The sequence below is a fragment of the Gilbertella persicaria genome (assembly GCF_025201335.1).
Source record: "Gilbertella persicaria strain CBS 190.32 chromosome Unknown B0P05scaffold_12, whole genome shotgun sequence".
In the NCBI taxonomy this organism is placed as follows: Eukaryota; Fungi; Mucoromycota; class Mucoromycetes; order Mucorales; family Choanephoraceae; genus Gilbertella; species Gilbertella persicaria.
This window is the reverse complement of record NW_026251973.1, coordinates 75,007-93,524: the sequence shown is the minus strand read 5'-3', so window position 1 is coordinate 93,524 and position 18,518 is coordinate 75,007. Positions and strand designations below refer to the sequence as shown.

The 18,518-nt window shown below is 35.9% G+C and overlaps 9 protein-coding genes across 9 annotated transcripts; 4 read left to right on the top strand and 5 right to left on the bottom strand.

Moving 5' to 3' along the window:
• Positions 1-981: 981 nt before the first annotated feature.
• On the bottom strand, positions 982-1,498 carry B0P05DRAFT_609187 (uncharacterized protein). Its single transcript, XM_051583378.1, has one exon. The coding sequence runs from the start codon at positions 1,297-1,299 to the stop codon at positions 1,135-1,137; it is 165 nt and encodes a 54-aa protein (XP_051436491.1). The 5' UTR covers positions 1,300-1,498; the 3' UTR covers positions 982-1,134.
• Positions 1,499-3,292: 1,794 nt separating this feature from the next.
• B0P05DRAFT_534640 (uncharacterized protein) lies at positions 3,293-4,345 on the top strand (the record flags this gene model as incomplete). Its single annotated transcript, XM_051577342.1, has 2 exons — positions 3,293-3,568; positions 4,325-4,345. Coding segments are annotated over 2 exons (297 nt in total), but the record flags the coding sequence as incomplete, so codon positions are not given.
• A 3,665-nt stretch (positions 4,346-8,010) lies between these two features.
• Positions 8,011-9,527, top strand: B0P05DRAFT_31334 (membrane transport protein-domain-containing protein). The gene is made up of 4 exons (XM_051573511.1): positions 8,011-8,102; positions 8,152-8,232; positions 8,279-8,604; positions 8,688-9,527. Exons 1-4 carry the CDS (start codon positions 8,073-8,075, stop codon positions 9,442-9,444), a joined length of 1,194 nt encoding a protein of 397 aa, XP_051436489.1. The 5' UTR covers positions 8,011-8,072; the 3' UTR covers positions 9,445-9,527.
• B0P05DRAFT_585513 (EAP30/Vps36 family-domain-containing protein) lies at positions 9,478-10,446 on the bottom strand (the record flags this gene model as incomplete). The annotated part of the gene is made up of 6 exons (XM_051582448.1): positions 9,478-9,576; positions 9,622-9,696; positions 9,743-10,059; positions 10,110-10,248; positions 10,292-10,342; positions 10,393-10,446. 6 exons carry the CDS (start codon positions 10,444-10,446, stop codon positions 9,478-9,480), a joined length of 735 nt encoding a protein of 244 aa, XP_051436488.1.
• Positions 10,447-10,719: 273 nt separating this feature from the next.
• B0P05DRAFT_570184 (uncharacterized protein) lies at positions 10,720-11,322 on the bottom strand (the record flags this gene model as incomplete). Its single annotated transcript, XM_051581293.1, has 1 exon — positions 10,720-11,322. The coding sequence occupies one exon, from the start codon at positions 11,320-11,322 to the stop codon at positions 10,720-10,722; it is 603 nt and encodes a 200-aa protein (XP_051436487.1).
• Positions 11,323-11,921: 599 nt separating this feature from the next.
• B0P05DRAFT_534627 (2-isopropylmalate synthase) lies at positions 11,922-13,743 on the top strand. The gene is made up of 3 exons (XM_051577341.1): positions 11,922-12,009; positions 12,061-12,246; positions 12,292-13,743. The coding sequence occupies exons 1-3, from the start codon at positions 11,953-11,955 to the stop codon at positions 13,693-13,695; spliced, it is 1,647 nt and encodes a 548-aa protein (XP_051436486.1). The 5' UTR covers positions 11,922-11,952; the 3' UTR covers positions 13,696-13,743.
• Positions 13,744-13,806: 63 nt separating this feature from the next.
• Positions 13,807-15,557, top strand: B0P05DRAFT_534625 (actin family). Its single transcript, XM_051577340.1, has 8 exons — positions 13,807-13,874; positions 13,920-14,156; positions 14,213-14,411; positions 14,460-14,751; positions 14,794-14,855; positions 14,915-15,032; positions 15,078-15,314; positions 15,377-15,557. The coding sequence occupies exons 1-8, from the start codon at positions 13,856-13,858 to the stop codon at positions 15,536-15,538; spliced, it is 1,326 nt and encodes a 441-aa protein (XP_051436485.1). The 5' UTR covers positions 13,807-13,855; the 3' UTR covers positions 15,539-15,557.
• An 11-nt stretch (positions 15,558-15,568) lies between these two features.
• On the bottom strand, positions 15,569-17,127 carry B0P05DRAFT_585509 (HSF-type DNA-binding-domain-containing protein; the record flags this gene model as incomplete). The annotated part of the gene is made up of 5 exons (XM_051582447.1): positions 15,569-15,928; positions 15,990-16,303; positions 16,363-16,699; positions 16,743-16,956; positions 17,015-17,127. 5 exons carry the CDS (start codon positions 17,125-17,127, stop codon positions 15,569-15,571), a joined length of 1,338 nt encoding a protein of 445 aa, XP_051436484.1.
• Positions 17,128-17,203: 76 nt separating this feature from the next.
• B0P05DRAFT_534618 (transcription initiation factor IIF, beta subunit-domain-containing protein) lies at positions 17,204-18,506 on the bottom strand. The gene is made up of 5 exons (XM_051577339.1): positions 18,346-18,506; positions 18,222-18,301; positions 18,150-18,174; positions 17,768-18,088; positions 17,204-17,719 (listed from the first exon to the last, which is right to left on the bottom strand). The coding sequence occupies exons 1-5, from the start codon at positions 18,472-18,474 to the stop codon at positions 17,381-17,383; spliced, it is 894 nt and encodes a 297-aa protein (XP_051436483.1). The 5' UTR covers positions 18,475-18,506; the 3' UTR covers positions 17,204-17,380.
• Positions 18,507-18,518: the final 12 nt, after the last annotated feature.

The following is an 18,518-nucleotide window of genomic DNA, read 5'->3' as shown; positions in this document are numbered from 1 at the left end:
GAAACATCGGATAGATTCAAAGCCCAAGCCAATGAAAAACGTGAATCTTGGGGAACCAGTTCATCCAACAACTTCATTTTCGTAGATCTACATCTATTTTTTTTTACGTTTTTCTGATGATGTGGAACCTATTGATTTACTCTAACTAATATCGTTCTTTGTTTTGAATTCAAAAGAACAGTTAGTAGATTTATAGTCAAAAATATATATAAAATAGAAGGAACCAATCACTTTATAGAGCATGTGAATATTGGCACAAATAAACTGGGGGAGACAGGAGAGGATTTCCCGTCTAACCTTAAACCAGTTACGGGTTCCAAATGGAGAAATATTCTACGGGAAGTTCAAAGCCAGTTTAATAAAGTACATATATCTTTGAATTAAACTTGTTATTAAATGAACATTTATGTTGTTCTAAATTACAAGATAGATTTCTGTAAGATGAAGACGTTTCTGTTTTCATTCAATATGTCATTTTGATCATATTGGCTCAGTTGTATTTTTTTTTCGAATTCCTCTTTTCCCACAGTGACTCATTTTACACTTGAAGTATTTAATTTCATTAGTAACATGGTTTATTTTGAGGGGAGATCACTTTGAAATCTTTTTGATTGACCTGACTTGGCGTAAACTACTTTTATTGTTATCAACTCATACCTTCATTGTTTAATTGCGAAAGCAGCAAGGCATCTGTATATCATCAGATAAATAAATATTAGACTCATAGCTGAGCCATTTGATTTCGATAAACGTGTATTCATGATAACATCAGCAGGTATTTGCGTTCTTTTGTATAGTTTTTTTTGGGCAGGTCCAAAATATTTCTAGGAGACTGGTTTACAGCTATTTGAGGTACAACACATTGTTTATACACCTTTCCCCATAAGTTTCGGCATGCTTGACCCACCTCATACAGTTCTTAACAATACATAGCGTGAGTTTTGAGTTAGCGACTAAGATTTCGTTTGAAATTACTCTCCTTAAAATATTATTCATGCTTAAGTTTTTGCATGTATAAGCTTCTTCATTGTTTGGATTTACTGGTAAAAATACAGCATCCAAAAAATTTATGAGTTGAACTTGACTGACTAAAGCATTTGATTTGATTGCTTTATTCAATAGCTTCAATTATCTTTAAATAAGAAAGATATATAGTAGGAATGGCTTGTAAGGATCATCTTTATAAAAAATTTCAAGATTTATTTCTTCAGTTAAATCAGGTAATTCGTTAACTTTATTTTTACTACAATCTTCATGGTAAAGTATACATATTGCATGTTCTCTTGTAATGGTAGTCATTGTTGAAAATACCAAAAGTAAAAGCAAGATAGCCTGAGTCCGGTTTTCGTATCGAACATGCTCAAACGGAAATCCGTAGAGTACCAGGTAGAAAGGGGATGGTCAAAGAATACTCCATCTACTCTATTGATCATTCCAAAAAGTAACTACTTTTATATGAATATGTAATTTTTTTTTCAACAGATCATTTTATAGCAACAAACAGTGTTCAATTGTTTATCACATAAAGAAACCAGTAATTTGTCAAATGCCTTTAAAAACATACATACTTTGTAGCTACCAAATAATTTACACCCCATTTTTGAATAAAATTGACAAGTATAATGATTCCACCAGTGGATTGGCAGCCCGCTGCAGGCGCAAGTATTTTTCAAAGTAAACCATCATTTCTGCTTTCCAATTCCCTTTTTTTGAGTTTCTTGTGTTTGCGCATACATAAAAGAACATACAATGAGAATGGTACATTTTGTCACTTTGAGAAAATTAGATGCCCGCAACCAAAAATTAATGATACTAGCTCAAAAATGAATGTCCTTGTATGTCCAGAAATTTTGTCATTTGGAAATACAGCGAAGGCAACGCCAAAGGGCGGGTGGAAAAGATCCTAAAGAGTGTTTTTTTACAACCCAATGTGCAGAAAAATACAGTAAGTGCAACGCCAATGAGCGATTTTTTTTTAAAAAAAGAAAATTTCAATTGGAGTGGTTTAATTTTTATTAAAAATTACCAGGTGCAAATCTTTAGGTGTGGTAGAAGCTAATATAATTACAAATTTTGAAACTCTTCTAGGTATCTTATCTTTTTTTTTTGTAATTTTAAAATTTCCTCTGATAATCCTTTCATTTCCTGTAATTTTCTTTTTAGCGTTCTTGTTAATTTGAGTTTTGCATTCTCAATATTAATATCCAAGTCATTAGCATTGGTAGTAGTATTGATGTTGGTATTAGCATCAGTAATAGTGCTAATACCCAATCCATTATCAGATAGATTTGCTGTATCGCTAGGATTAGTGGTAGTATTGCTGTTGCTATTGGCATTGGTATCGGTAGTAGTATTGCTGCTTCCGTTGATTTTATTGTTAATGCCGACAGTACTACTAGTTCTTCCGCTTCTGCCGTTATGTCTTTAGTTTCTAACCCAGTAACTTATCCTTCTATTCAATCTACAGTAAGTTCGACATGTCTTTCTATTTTAACAGCCACTAAATTAACATCTGTTTTAGTGGTCAATTAATGGCAAAAATGTTGGTAAATTGTTATCAGATCCGCGTAACAATGCTGTTGCATTAAAAGAGAACAACAAAAAAATGACAGTCATTCAGAAACTGTAAGTCCATATATTTAGACATAAAGGCTAACTTGTGCTCTTTAGAATGCTGAACTACGTGTTTTTCACTTCTTCAATGAAAGCCAATTCAATGACAAAATTTTTACCTTCTGATATCCATACATACTTGACCTGGCTCAACAAAAGATCGTTTCCTTGTATATCTAGTTGAGCTCAAGAATGGGTAAGAGAACTCAAAGCGGTAAATCAAATAAAACAGATATCAAAAAAGTTTACTGAACTCTCTTTATTTTGTAGATCTATGACAATCACTATTCTACCACAACTGCATATAAAGACGACTTGATCTTGAAATTAAGGAGTAAGACATTTGACTACATAAGTGAAGCATTAAATACCAATGATGATAATCTATTGGTATATGCAAATGTGTCAAATGATATGTAGGCTAAAATCATAGACTTTCATTAAAAGCAATGGTATACTGATCTTTGTAAAACAGCGTCCTGTCTCATAAAAGATGGTGCCAGAATGATATGGCCGAGACTATGTTTATCTATCCCCTCTTCTCTCCACTTGTAAGACATACTCTCCCTTCTGAAAAAACATAGAATTTTAAAATTCTGTGTATAATAATGAGGCATTGAACAGCTAGTATTTTTCAATTTGAAACCAACTTTTGGCACATTGAACACTGCACTTGATCTTATCCTTTTTTGTTCCGGAATGGCGCACCCATCCTCTAAACCATCCCACTTCCATTGTCAATGCGTGCTACCAAGCTTTTGATCACTTTGGTATCAAATTTGATTTCTCGGGCTGTTCGGTAGCCACTTTGCTACAACTGCCGCTTCATTACTTGTTAAAGTCTTACCCAACTAATCACTGGTTGAACAGGCATAAAAAATTCTTAGCAAGCAATTTCTTCATCTATGACTCTCGGCTTTGTCGTCTACTGCTGCAAGTTGAAACTGAATATACCCACAAGCCATCGCTGTGCCGAAGGCTGAAAAGAGAAATCTTGGAACTACGAACAGTGAAATTAAAACCGTATCTTTTTGATCATATTGTTACCAACGTTGATGAAGAAACCCAACTTGTACCCCACATTACTACTCTGGTTAACCAACTTCAACACAATCAACACTGGTACAGTTATACCTCTCAAAACTTTAGCAATTTGAAAATTAATTGGACAATATCTTTATTCTCTTCTATTCCAACAAAAGATATCAAGACTTTTTGGTCGCTCCCCATCTCACTCCCTGCTCGAAACCACTGGTACAGGGTAATTTCCCGGAAACTGCCCACCGCCACATATCTTTATCAGATTGGAACTGTACCCAGTACTCTCTGTAGGCTGTGTAACTTGACAAGCAAAGACTTTGAACACTTTCTTGTTTCTTGTCTAAACAAGAACTCTATTTGGTCCATGGTACTCCAATACCATTTCCCCACTTATCTGTTATCCAATCGTGATATTCTAAATGCATTGCTCTCTATCAAGTCTCCCTTCCATAAAAAATCTAGCCTCTATCGATCTTTCTTGGTAATCGTTTCCACTACGCAATTTTACATCTGGAGAGCTTACTGGCAACTCATTCTCCACAACATACCTTTTACTGCCGATACAATTCTCACAACTATCAATCGACAAATCCACATTCTTACGAATAGGATTCCCGATTAAATAGCAAAAAACAAATATCAAGTTTCACCTCTACGAGTATGTGTGACTTGTGATGTTTTGATAATAGAGAGTTATATGATAAGATAATATAGAGACAAAGGTAGATACTTTGAGACTGTTTATACAATTCTATTGTTCTTTTTGACTATAAATTATTCTAGCATATTTATACATGAAGAGATGTCGGAGTAAGTAGTAGCAGAGTTCGTGCAAATGACTGGATTTCGGTTATAAGTCTTGATCTATTAAAAGATACATTGTCTTATTCAGTACAAGAGGTTCTTTTATGTCTATGTCTGATGTAAATTGATTATGATATATTTTAGTATGTAATTGAAGACTTATTTAATGTCAGATTGTCACATGACTAAACAAGTTAATCAAAACTTGATTTACAAAAAAAAAAAAACTTTGTAAACTCCTATTTAATCATGCCGTATAAAATTTAGCCGAAGGATCGTCCTCAATGACTTGTTGATTTTTTTTTGTGACTTAGGCCTTTTTCAAGCTGTTATTGTATTTTTCAGCAATTAAGAGACAGTCTCAGAGAAAATAAGAGAAAATTATTGGATAAAATAAGAGAAAATTTTAGATCAATTAAGAGAAAACTGACCAATAAAATAAGAGAAAAACACAGGAAAAATTAAGAGAGAGAAAAAGGGGCAATTAGTAGAAAGCACTTTTCTCACTATTATTAACAAAAAATGGATATTGACTATGATATGAACGAGATCTCTCTACGCGACGAAGATATTGAAGCTGTACCCGAGATTATTGTCAGTGTAATGTCGATGATGAGAAAGAAGTGGGAGTATAACATCACTGCATCAGCCATGGAGTTAGATGAAGATGTGACGATGGAACTGAAGGAAGGGCACGAGGGTGATGAGCCCAGTAATAGCTCGGACGAGGAGGAAAATGAAGCTGATGTGCAGAGTAGTGAGAGCGATTTGAAAGAAGAGAAGCCTCTCAGAGACCTGACTGAAAAAAAAGACGACGCTAGCAATGCTAGACGTATATACACTCAGCAGGATATCAACAAGCTTATTGCTCTGTTAGTTGAACAGGTACCTATAAAGGATGCAGCTTTAAAGACAGGAATAAATGAAAAATCAGCCTACCGTTTCAAATCGCAGTGGCAGAAAACTGGGGAGGTACCTCAACAGAAGAAAAGAGGACGCAGAATGGGAACTGTCTCTGAGCTTACTGAGAAGCACTCGAAGTTTATTATCGACCTTGTTGATGAGCGTTCAACTACAACTGTAGCTGGAATACACGAGTCATTGATCATAGAGTTTCCAAGTCTCTCTGCAAGCCCATCCGCAGTATACAGACATCTTAGGACCAGCTGTGCACTATCTATGAAGAAGTTGGAGAAGATTTCAGTTGCTAGAAATTCAGAAGAAACTTTGAAGAAGAGAAAGGAGACCATCCTTCAATGGCTAGCTGATAGAGAAATTGACTTTGAGAACAATTGCGTATTTTTGGATGAAGCAGGATTCAATCTTCACATGACACGCACTCGTGGCTGGTCTAAGAAGGGAGCACCTGCTAAGACAACTGTCCCTGCTTCAAAAGGCACTACAATAACCATCCTTGGTGCCATCTCAAGTGCCGGCGTTATTGACATTTCTTTGAGAAAGCCAATAATGGTTTCGAGAGCTAAGAAGAGAAGAGTAGATGGTAAGGTTGTTACAACAACAGCCAAAGTTGGAACAAGGGCCGAGCATTATCTAAATTACTTGAGTAATGTGATGGATGTTCTTGACCGAAACAACATGAGGGGTTTTTACTTGGTAATGGACAATGCTCCCATACATAAGCCAGCTACAGTAAGAAATTTGATAGAAAGCAGAGGCTATAGGTGTGTATATCTTCCACCATACTCACCATTCCTAAACCCAATTGAGCTATTCTGGTCGAAGGTGAAGTATGGTGTCAAAAGAAAACCTTTCGAAACTGGTGAGACACTCACACCCAGAATCATGGATGCCTGCTCCAAGGTAACCAAGAAAGACTGCCAAGGCTGGATCCACCATTCCCTCGGATTTTTTGAAAAGTGCTTAGCCCTGGAGAAAAACTTATAATGAGATTAAAGTATAAATAAGCTTTCTACTAATTGCCCCTTTTTTTCTCTCTTAATTTTTCCTGTGTTTTTCTCTTATTTTATTGGTCAGTTTTCTCTTAATTGATCTAAAATTTTCTCTTATTTTATCCAATAATTTTCTCTTATTTTCTCTGAGACTGTCTCTTAATTGCTGAAAAATACAATATCTTCAAGTTCGTGGAAATGCCATCTAAGGTAATAGTAGTACTAGAACATTTCCATAAGTAAATGGGGAGGAGGGATTGGAGAGATGAAAATGCACTCTTTTGGGAGGATCATGGAAGGAAGTACCAAACTTATTCCTGCGGTTTTCAATGTATATTCTCTCAGGCCTTTTGGATAAGATCAAGTGCAGTGTTCAATGTGCCAAAAGTTGGTTTCAAATTGAAAAATACTAGCTGTTCAATGCCTCATTATTATACACAGAATTTTAAAATTCTATGTTTTTTCAGAAGGGACAGACAGTTTGAAATGACCTAAAGCAATTGAAGATTTGCAAAAAAAAAAAAAAAAAAAAAAAAAAAACTCGTAAACGCCAGGAACTTTTCATGAACGTAATAGATTTATAAGAAATATGATAGAAAGTGATAAGCCACTGAGGATGATCATTCGACCAAACTCTATCCGGCGTGATTGAATAAGGGGACTCTTCATCACTTTTCACGGGATTTAAAGTAAATAAGTAAAAATCAAATTCTAGAAATTAAGCAGAGCATGAGATACATAAATAATATTTGCCGCTAAGTGGAGATTTATCGAGTTTTTTTAATATTTTATTTTTTCAATAAAGTGTAAAAGTAAAGCTATGGATATCACTTAAAATAAAACATATGAAAAAGACTCTGATTTTTAGAAAAAGCAAAATCCCTACTGTCCAGCCTATTTACTTACATCGGGGATGTTCCCTGAGAAAATCTACGGGTGTTCCTTAATATACTTGTTGAGGATATTGTTTCTTTGTCAAGGCAGACATTTACTCAGTTAGCCTAGCGTCCAAGCAATTGGTATGTAAGAGAAGAAGAGCAATTTTCTTGTTTGGCTTTGTAAATAGCTGTTGTATTTAACCTGTTCATTTGTATCTTGACATGTTGTGAATCTTTTTTTCCGCTTTCGTTTGAATAACTTCAATTCTTTTGGCATGGTTTACTTTCAAGTTGATCTTATTATTTAAAGTGCCTTTCTATGTCTTGGGAGGATGAAATTCGCAACAATGAATATGTAATTTAAGAAGAAAAAGACTTTAATAGCATGTGCTTTAGTATATCATAATCAATATTGACTGTCATAACTTGAAGGCAGTCCCTTCCTTCAAGTTATTTAAGTCATTGATTCAATGGGCTATCAGTGAATAAGTTTTCTTTTCGGTTAAACGCCTTAATTAAGGACTTTATCATTTTTCTTAGAATATTGTGGATAGTACCAAAACTAAAATGACCTTTTCATGACGCTTATTCGACTTTAGCTGAAGAATGGAAATATCAGAAAGAGAAGCTTATCGAAAAAAAAATCAAGCCATACTGTACAACTTGAAAAGTGGGGGTCTGAAGAATGAATGAGTGTCGGAGAAGTGAAGAATTGCATCATTTAATGATCAGAAAACATAATATCCCCCCTTTATTCGAAATCATTTATCTACTTTTTTTTCTTTAACTCTTTCTCTTTTCTTTCTTCATTCTTTATATAAAAAAAATGATAGAACTAATTGTGTCTTCTGTTCAGGTATGCAATTTACAGAATATGTGATAAACAAAAACTGACTTTTCAAAAGGCAATTATGCAAGTAATAGTGATCGTCTTTACAGGTGTCATTTTATCAAAGCATGGCTATATTGACAGTGATAAACAAAAAGTAATGTATACACATGATACTCTTGTTGTACTTACAGTATGATTAGTGGCTATCTACACTCAATATCAGTTTCTTTACACCTTGTTTGCTCTTTTCCAGCATTGCATCCGTCATTTCTTTAGAACGACTATTGGCTTATTGGCCAATCCCTGCATTTTATGCCTTATACACATTAATATCATGGTTATTATGTCAAATTGCATCTCCACTCTTTAAGGTTGACAAATATTACAGACCCTTTGTGTCTGCTTGTGTTATGTTCCCGAATACAAATTCACTTCCTGTAGCCATTATTTCCAGTCTAGCTATATCTGAAGCCGGTAAATCTCTTTATTGGAATTCTGATGATAATCAATCTATGGTATCTGCTCGGTAAAGTATACATTTTTCTTATCTATCTTCTGCAAATGCCCCCTTTTTTTCTTACTCTTATGGTTCTTCCCCTTTTACCTTAGTGGGCTTTCATATACGTTATTTTTCGGATTGTTTAGTAATATTTTACGATGGTCTTATGGATACAGTTTATTACAGAAGAATGATGAAGAAAAAGACGGTTTAGATATGGACGAAGAAGCCGTTTTATCGAAGTCATCACATCATCATGACTATGGAACAACATCTTCTTCAAAATCCGTCGTCACTGTGCATAATGGTTGGGGCATTTCAAACTTGTTCAAGTCAATCAACAAATGGATGACGCCTCCACTTTATGCTGTTGCCTTTGCACTTTTAGTTGGCCTTTGTCCACCTCTCAAGAGTCTCTTTTACCATAGTGCTCTCAATACTGCTTTTACAAAAGCCATTGAATCCTGTGGCAAAGTATCTGTGCCTATCATTCTTCTCTGTTTAGGTGCTCAACTCAAAAGTATTCGAGAAACACCATCAACCAAGAATCCCAAATATCGCAAGCCTGTGTGTGTTGCTCTCTTTATTCGTATGATATTGACTCCTTTAATTGTGTTGCCTACAGTATTTGCTTTTGCAACATGGGGTGGTGCTATTTCCAAGTTAGCTCATGATCCTATCTTTATTGTCAGTATGGTTATAGTAGGATGTACACCCACTGCAATCAATTTAGCACAAATCACACAAGTCAGTGGGATGTTTGAAGAAGAAATGTTAAATCTCTTGTTCTGGAGTTATGGAGTTGCTTGTGTACCCATCTGTACATTGGTTGTCTTTTTAGCTTTATTAATGGTAGGCAAGCCATAAAATATACCCCCTCTTTCCCCATTTTTGTATATATTATTCTTTATTACTTGCAGAAAAGTAACTGGGTATCCAATATGAATCAACATCTCCATATCTATCAAGCCATGCAATACTATCTTGTAATAAATGTTGCTATGACGTATGAGCCTATCGTTTCTATTCTATATGTTCACTTACTGTAGCTGTATTGATTCTTTCTGTAGTCCATCCCAATTCATTCTTGACCATGTCATGATTTATATAGCCCGTTTTCTAAAGACACATAAGAATACAGCAACCAAAGAAGAAGATTACTTACTTGTGCGAGTAATAATAAGCTAGCTTGATCTTTGTCTAGTTCTTTGGGTACAGAACGAACTAGTTTTCGATTGCCTATCTGTATTACTTCATATCCGCCACTCAAAGGTTTAAGTGTCTTGATAGCCCTTGTGATATCATCTTCTGAAACTTGCTGTTGTTGCTGTCTCATGACCTGAACACGTCGCATAATTTCATTCAACTCGGTTAATCCACCATCGTTGGTTCTGCTGACAATACACGCTTCAATGATTTGTATTCCCAGTTCATAATAAAAGTCGCCTACACCTAACAAATCAGCCCAAAAGCCCTTGTTGGCTACATGTGGCATTAGTACATATACATACACACTAGTCAAAACTGCTTACAAGCTAAAGGATCAACACCAATATTAGCACACATGCGTTGAAAATGAGCTCGAAAAGTAGGGTCTTTTCGAATATCTTTTCGATGTCGTGTTGCAAACTCTTGTAGGTTTGTCTTGAAGACTTCCATTTGTTTTTGAAGCTATTATCATGTTATTCATGTTTTCTCATCTTGTCTAATATACCTGTTCGAGTTCTTTGGCAGCTATTGAACTACCAATTTGCTTGTAATCTTGCTAACGTAACAACATTGAGCAAAAGAGAATAAACTTAGCTTCTTCTTTACCTCTGTTCGTTTTCTAAGGTCGGCCTGGGCCATACCAACAGCTCTTCTTCTCATTAGGATAGTTGTAAAGGGGGGTACAAGAAGAAAAAAAACAGATGGATCAAACTCCGTTTCCGTTATGCATCTTTCTTGACATGAAGCATATTGTCTTAAACAGACTAAAAGAAAAGGAATACATGGCGTCGTTTGAATCAACTTGCTCAACTCAAGAAAGTGAAAACAATCTCACTATGTAGCAATGCCTTTTTATCATTATAAAGTATTGTTCATGTTACAAAATGAAGCTATTCGATGTTTTTATTATACGATTTTCTTTTTGGAGGTATCTTAAGTACCCAATTCAGACTGCTGTTGATGGTCTTGATGATATACTTGTTGAGGCATTTTATCATGAATAGCCTGTAACTCAGCATGCAAGATGGCTTGTTCAATTTGACTTGTGATGTGATGTTCGCTGGTGTCTATCAACCCATAACCAGATCTCTCCAATCGAGCCACTTCAGCTACTAAATGTCGAACCACATCTTCAGGCGACTCTTGGTTGATCAATCCTGGATGTGTGACAACCGCTTCTTCTGATGACTTTTTGATTCGTTTGGGTGCAGGTGCTCTTGGTTCGTGATTATGCATATTCTTGGGTACTCGTACATTCCATTGGTCGTCCTTCTCACTGATACGAATTGAGTATTTACATCCCACTTTAATGCTATCGCGTTTTTTAGGATACGTTGTTGACTTTTCTTTCCATGTCACTCGATAATGACCTCCTTGTACGCAGCCTAATACAATGTGTCTTGTGCCTTTAGCTGGATCGAGTTGCGAAGTGCGCCTACTGACACAATAGCCTTCTGAAGATGCAAGTGATTTGGCAAAAGTTTCTGCTTCCTGAAGGTTTTTGAATTGAGCTAGATTTCTTTTGGGTGTAGTCATGGCGTGTAAAAGAAATTGTGTCCGAGAAAAAAAAAAGAGTGTGTATGAGAAAAGACGTCCTTTGAAGAAAAAGATGTGTCCGAAACTAGCCATTGGGCCTTTTGAAAAAAATCCAAAAAAAAAAGAACAAAACCAGCCATCATAGTATACGCCTTTTCTTTTTTCAGTTATGTAATAGAGTAAATTGTTTTTAGCATAATAGTTACGCTTACTCAAGTTTTTTTTAATGCCCGTTGCTCAAAACTGGCCTTTGAATTTGATGAGTCATTTTTCTTAATCATCAATGCAAGCAATACAGGGTCTTATGTCACTTGAATAGTGACAAAGAAACCAGAAAATATACTTGATCAAATGGTCTTTTAGACAGACTATCTTTGAAAAACCATGAAAGAGGTAGAATTCCTGTTTTTTTTTTCCAATCAAGTGTAGACAGAAACAAACGGTACTTGTATTACTATGACTGAAGTCATATTAGATTTTGATTGGATAATAAAAGATGGTTCAAGCGGATCCTTTTTGTTTGATTGGTCAAATGTACCAAATGGGTCATAGCCTATCCAAAATGCTGTATATTTAAGATTGAAAAAACACATACTTCTTTTTTCTTTCTTCTTTTCTCTATCTTATATTATGGCAGCTACTGACAAACTTATTATTTTTGACACAACTCTTCGTGATGGTGAACAAGTAAATATCTGCTTTTCTTACGGCCTATCATGTAACTCATATTCTTTCTAGTCACCTGGTGTCACTTTAAACACAGAAGAAAAGATTGAAATTGCTAAACAGTTATCTCGCCTTGGTGTAGACGTACTTGAGGCAGGTTTCCCAATTGCTTCAGTAGGTGATTTTGAAGCTGTTCAACGTATTGCGAGAGAAGTCGGTCCTTTGATGGTCGGCAGAGAAAAGATTGGACAACCTATGGTAAGATGTGCCATGATCCACTTTCTATTTAACTCATAGCATTAGACTATTTGTGGTCTTGCTCGTTCCACACCCAATGATATCAAACGCTGTGCTGAAGCCATTGCTCCTGCTCCTCGTAAGCGCATTCACGTCTTCCTTGCCACTTCTGATCTTCACCTTAAATACAAGCTCAAGATTGATCGTGACGAATGCATTAAGCGCGCTGTGGCTGCTGTCACACTTGCACGTTCATTTGTAGACGAAGTCGAGTTTTCTCCTGAAGATGCTGGTCGTTCCGACCCCGAATTTTTATGTCAAGTCCTTGGCAAAGTCATTGAAGCCGGCGCCACGACACTCAATATCCCTGACACAGTAGGTTACAACATGCCTGAAGAATACGGCAACCTGATCAAATACCTTGTGCAAAACACACCTGGTGCTGAAAAAGCCATCTTTTCCACTCACTGTCACAACGATCTTGGTTTGGCTACCGCCAACACATTGGCTGGTATTGTCAATGGTGCTCGTCAAGTGGAAGTAACTATCAACGGTATTGGTGAGCGTGCCGGTAATACCTCTATGGAAGAAGTGGTCATGTCCATCCATACTCACCCCAATTTCTTCCCTGTGTACCATACAATCAACACCACCATGATTTACCGTACCTCACAAATGGTCTCTACGCTTTCAGGTATGATGGTGCAACCCAACAAGGCCATTGTAGGCCGTAATGCTTTCCTTCATGAATCTGGTATTCATCAAGACGGTGTACTCAAGAACCGCCAAACCTACGAAATCATTACACCCGAAACAGTCGGTGTGACTGATATCAACTTGGTCCTTGGTAAGCACTCTGGTCGTAATGCTTTCCGTGAACGCTGTAAAGATCTTGGGTTCCCTGATATCTCTGAAGACGATTTCCAAAAGGCCTTTGATGACTTTAAAGCTCTCTGTGACAAGAAGAAGAACGTGAACGATGCTGATATTCTTGCTATCCTCAGTAACCAAATCAGTGCTACGGGTGCCAGTGCTTTCTATACACTTGTGTCTACGCAAGTGGTTGCTGGTGAGACTTCCATGGCCAGCGTCAAACTCATGGACGTCAAAGCAGAAAAAGAAATCACAGATGCTGCTGTGAGCGTCAATGGTCCAGTGGATGCTATTTTTGAAGCTATTCAACGTTGTGTGGGTCGTCAATTCCGTTTGACCAAGTTTGATATCAGTGCTGTAGGTGAAGGAAGTGATGCTTTAGGTAAAGCTGAGATTCAAGTGATGGTGGACCCTGCTAGTGTGAAGGAAGAACGCTTGACCAAGACTGCTTTTGCTGCTAGTATGGCTGATATTGACATTATTACTGCTGCTGCCAAAGCTTACTTAAGTGCTATCAACAAACAATTAGTATGGGAAAGTGAATTGACGGCTGGTACTGCTCGTAGTACAGGTGAAGAACGCCAAGTCGATCTTTAAAAAATCATTGCTGCATATATCTTTTTGTAAATAAAAAAAAAAAAAAAAAAATTCGAATCCTATTTTAAACATGTAGCTGTTGTTTAAAATCATCTATAAAAGAGAAAAAAAAACCGTCCATTTTTTTTCTTTCTTTCTTTCTTACTTTTTCTTTCTAACTATGGTTGTTTATGGAGGAGGTAAACACATGTCTATAATGAGGCACACAACTAAACTATTGACAGACGAAGTGAATGCACTTGTGCTTGATATTGGAACAAGTATGACGCGTGCAGGTTATGCAGGCGAAGACACACCTCGCGTCATGTTTCCTACCAGTGTAGGCTATATAGACCCTGTTCAGGAAACAGACGGTGATACAGTCATGGCTGGACACAAGAGACAATATTATATTGGTGATAACAAAGTCAATATGTTTAAAAGTCAAATGGAAATCAAGCATCCACTTCAAGATGGTTTAGGTAAATCCGATACATGTTAGATCCATTTTATATATATGTATATATGTATATGATAGTCGAGGACTGGGATGCTTATGAAGCCATTTGGCATGCAACATTTGACGATATGCTTCGTATTCGACCTGAAGAACACCCTTTGTTATGTACAGAACCTGCATGGAATACAAAAGAAAATCGTGAAAAAATGATTCAACTCGCTCTTGAAAAGTTTGATTTTCCTGCTTTTTATCTTGCACCTGATGCTGTCATGACAGCGTAAGTGATCACCCTATTCAGCCTATCACTATGGCTAAACTGTCTTAGATTTTCTGTTGGAAGAGCCACAGCCCTTGTGCTTGATTCAGGTGCAGGTGTGACAAGTGCAGTACCTGTTTATGATGGATTTGTGCTAAAAAAGGGTATTTTACATCAATCCTTTGCTGGTAATATGCTAGCAGAAAAGATCAAAGAACAACTCAAGACAGATTTGGACTATACAATCACACCTCGTTATAAGATTGCGAAAAAGACACCTGTTGAATTAGACCAACCACCTCAAATAGAATTACGTGCTTGTGAAGGATTAAGAGACAGTTTTGATGCTTATCAGACAACAGTAAGTAAAATCAGTGATGTATATGGGTTAACACATCATTAGCGAGTGATCAATGAATACAAAGAAACAGTATGTCAAGTTTCTGATGTTACATTTGATGAAGGGTAAACCATCAATAGACTATGATTGTATGTCGTTTGACTTTTTATTTCTTATTTTGTAGTCTATTATCATCAAGGCCAAAAAAGTTATTTGAATTCCCTGATGGATATCAACATCAATTTGGACTAGAAAGATACAAAGTACCTGAACTTCTTTTCCAGCCTCATATGAATGATACTGTATGTTCTGTTTTGTTCTTGTTATATGTCACTCATTCAAGATAGAAATTAACAGAACAAGAAGAAGAAGAACAAGAAGAAGAAGAAGAAGAAGAAGAAGAAAAAGAAAAGAAATCAAAGAGCCAATTAGGGGTTCATGAACTTGTTTATAATAGTATTAATAGTTGTGATATTGATCTTCGTCCACTCTTGTTCAATAATATTGTGGTTACTGGTGGCAATACACTTCTTGATGGATTTAATGAAAGACTTCATTATGAACTACCCTTAAAAGCACCCGGCGTAAGTCTATCTATCTATCTATAGTAATATCTCATCCTTTTTTTTTTTTTTCCTATCTACAGAGTAAAATCAAGATTCATGCTGCTGGTAATGCCACTGAGCGTAAAAGCAGTAGTTGGTTAGGTGGTTCTATTTTGGCTTCTTTAGGTACATTTCATCAATTATGGATTTCACGACATGAATATCAAGAATATGGTGCTTCTGTCATTCATAGAAAATGTTAATAAATCAGTTTATTTACACATATATTATGGTTAATAAGGAGGCGTATGATACAAGTCGTGTTTCTGTCGTTTGTTGGACCAAGCCAACTTTCTTTCGGACCAATAATCATTTGAAGTTGTAGGTGAATTATTAGGTGTAGTAGAAGGGGTATTATCAATCGATGGTCTGGGAATATCGTCTTTAAGATGGCCACAGTGCTTCTCTAGAATGTCATACAGCGTATTTTTTGAAAAGGGTTTAGGGAGGATATCATTCATACCAATGCCAATGTATTCCATAATATCATTATGGTTATAATTTGAAGTCATTGACACAATAGGTGTAACAGAGTCATAACGACGAATATTGCGTGTTGTGGCAATGCCGTCCATTTTAGGCATGACTATATCCTAAAGAAAAGAGATTGATAAGTATTTATATATAAGCAGAAAGACAAACAAGGCTATTTACCATCAAAATCAAATCATATTTGTTGATACTCATTTTCTGTAATGCTTCTAATCCGTCTTTGGCCAAATCAATTGAACAGCCGACCATGGTCAACATGCGTCCGCTTACATCCCGATAGACTGAATCATCATCCACGAGTAACACACGTGGGGGTGTCGCCCAGTTGGCAACCATCTTCTTCTTTCCTTTATCATAAGGCACTTGTGGTGATAAATAAAGATTGTCTTTTGTGTCTACAAGAGGTGTTTGAAGTATTAAATCTGTCATGGCATTTGGTTCAGACTGCCATTGAGGTTCTATTTTCATTGGTGTCTCTAAATACATATTTTTTTTTTTGTCAGTGAATGGTACATAAAACCAAGACTGAGTTTACCTTCTTGTTTTTTATGTAAAAGACATTCTTGTATTAATTCATCTTTTGTTCTCAGACACTTTTGGAATTCAGAAAGCTCAGTTAAAATTAATTTCTCTTTTGTGTTGAGTTGAGTCAAGGTTGTTTCTAACTCGATTTGTGTCTGTTTCAATTGATCTACTTGCGATTGAAGCTGTCGAGTGAATTCTAACAGATGTTGTGTGTTATCTAATGGAGGTGAAGGAGGACAAGACAAAGGTTCTTCTGAAGGCTTCTTTTTGCCTGGTGTTTTGCGTTTGATTTCTTCTAATAAATCTCTTCTGTCTCTTTTAAAGTGCGAATGTTCAAATTCCCAAATCTAATTTAAGTAAGCAAACAAGATAGATAGAATGGACTTTTACTTGATCACCGTATAATTTATGATTTTCATCTGCATGACTTCGTATCTTGTGGAAATCATATTTATTCAGTTGGCGTACAAAACTAGCGAAATTGCAATGCTTAAAATGTTTAGGGAGTATTGTTTTAGAGAATTCATTCGTGTCCTTGACAAGAAAACTATTGCCTGAAGGACTCCAGCAAAACACATCTTGAAATGCTTGATTTTCCAACATGCTAACATTAAAAAAAAAATAGATTATCAGCTGATGAACTCGCTTTTTTTCCCTTTTACCGAAACAATTTCTGTATAAAGTCAGGAACGGCTTCAGTCTTGTTTTTGGCGTTACTTTTAATCACTCGCTTAAGTGATTTATCTGAAAAAGAATGATCGTGTATTTCTTTCATAATATTATGATTTTAAGAAAAAATAAGAGAGAAAGATAAAAAAAAAAAAGAAATATAACTTATTCTGTATTTTTTTTTTTTTTTTTTTTTTTTTTTTTTATAAAAAAAGCTTGCTTTACCCTATTAGGCTATTCAACGTCACCTAATTGAAACTAGTATTTTTTTTAACATTTCCAAAGTGCTGTCAAACAGATTTCTTCATATTTTTCAATCTCAGCATATACAAAAAAAAAAAAGGACAGAAAAATTTTTTCTACAATCTAACTTCTTCCATTTCTTCGTTATCTTCATCTTCATCTGTAGAAATAGCTTCTTCTACATTGGTTGTCATATTTTGTCTCTCAGCTGCAGATAATCTTTGTTTGAATTCGGGCTTCAATTGGTAGTTACCAGCATAAGGACCACGCTTGTTGAGAATACAAATCTCACTTAATACTTCCTTCAGGTATTGATTGGGTTGCTTTGTATGTTCAACAATACCCTTGAATGACCAATAAGGGAATTTATCAAATGCAGCAAACAAAAGGTCCATAAGTTCATTTCTAGGCATACGTGTTGCTTTTTCTTTATCCAATTTAGGTTTCTTGGTTGTCTACAAAAGAAAATCAATAAGGAAAATCAATCATATCATTCAACTTACAACAAAGTCAGAAAAGTTACTGTTGGGCATACCACTGCTTGCACCAGGAACAAACATCGGTTGATTGGTCTGTCCAATAGGCTGTACTGATCTTTGAGGTGTGCCTGCCTCTCTCACACGTTTTCGCATGATGTCTCGATAAGCACTTGCTTCAGAAGGTGTTGCTGTACATTCATGATGAATTGTGCCACTAATGGCTTTGCCTCCATTCGCATGTTCTGAGAAGACAAACTTATTCTGTACTTCGCCTGGTGTGATTTGAATATTGTATTTCCTTGGAAGTCCAGACACTGCTTCTTCTTCTGGCAAGACAAGTTCAATCTAAATAATAATAAAAAAAAGAAAGTCAGTATAACAATAAAAGATAATATGGTTATTGTACATTAGCTGGTTTTCCTGGTGGCACTCTGTCAATAAAGTGTGAGTCTATCTTGTGAAAACTAAAATACGTTACTTGTTGTAGATACGAATGCTTCCTAGTCTAACATTATCTTCATCTACATTTCTCCATCGATCTGCCAAGAATTTAGGGACCTATTTGTTCATCAGTATACAGTCAGGTCATTCAAGAAATTTACTTTAACAAGCCAGACTTTCGTGTCTAGTTCATCAAGTCGAAGATCTTCTGCATCGTCTTCATCATAGACTTCGTCCAAAGATCCTGGATCGTCTTCAAATAGTGCATCTACATCGTTTTGATCAGACATTATTTATGCACTCAATATACAAAAAAAAAAAAATAATAATAATA

Bases quoted from the DNA above. Each gene is read 5' to 3' on its own strand.
- B0P05DRAFT_609187 (XM_051583378.1), bottom strand. From the start codon at position 1,299: ATGACTACCATTACAAGAGAACATGCAATATGTATACTTTACCATGAA.
- B0P05DRAFT_31334 (XM_051573511.1), top strand. From the start codon at position 8,073: ATGATAGAACTAATTGTGTCTTCTGTTCAG. The intron at 8,103-8,151 runs GTATGCAATTTA...ACTTTTCAAAAG, and splicing joins TAATTGTGTCTTCTGTTCAG to GCAATTATGCAAGTAATAGT. The intron at 8,605-8,687 runs GTAAAGTATACA...CTTTTACCTTAG, and splicing joins CAATCTATGGTATCTGCTCG to TGGGCTTTCATATACGTTAT.
- B0P05DRAFT_534627 (XM_051577341.1), top strand. From the start codon at position 11,953: ATGGCAGCTACTGACAAACTTATTATTTTTGACACAACTCTTCGTGAT. The intron at 12,010-12,060 runs GTAAATATCTGC...TATTCTTTCTAG, and splicing joins CTCTTCGTGATGGTGAACAA to TCACCTGGTGTCACTTTAAA. The intron at 12,247-12,291 runs GTAAGATGTGCC...TCATAGCATTAG, and splicing joins AAAAGATTGGACAACCTATG to ACTATTTGTGGTCTTGCTCG.
- B0P05DRAFT_534625 (XM_051577340.1), top strand. The intron at 14,157-14,212 runs GTAAATCCGATA...TGTATATGATAG, and splicing joins TCCACTTCAAGATGGTTTAG to TCGAGGACTGGGATGCTTAT. The intron at 15,315-15,376 runs GTAAGTCTATCT...TCCTATCTACAG, and splicing joins TACCCTTAAAAGCACCCGGC to AGTAAAATCAAGATTCATGC.
- B0P05DRAFT_534618 (XM_051577339.1), bottom strand. From the start codon at position 18,474: ATGTCTGATCAAAACGATGTAGATGCACTATTTGAAGACGATCCAGGA. The intron at 18,302-18,345 runs GTAAATTTCTTG...ATGAACAAATAG, and splicing joins CGAAAGTCTGGCTTGTTAAA to GTCCCTAAATTCTTGGCAGA. The intron at 18,089-18,149 runs GTACAATAACCA...ATTATTATTTAG, and splicing joins CACCAGGAAAACCAGCTAAT to ATTGAACTTGTCTTGCCAGA.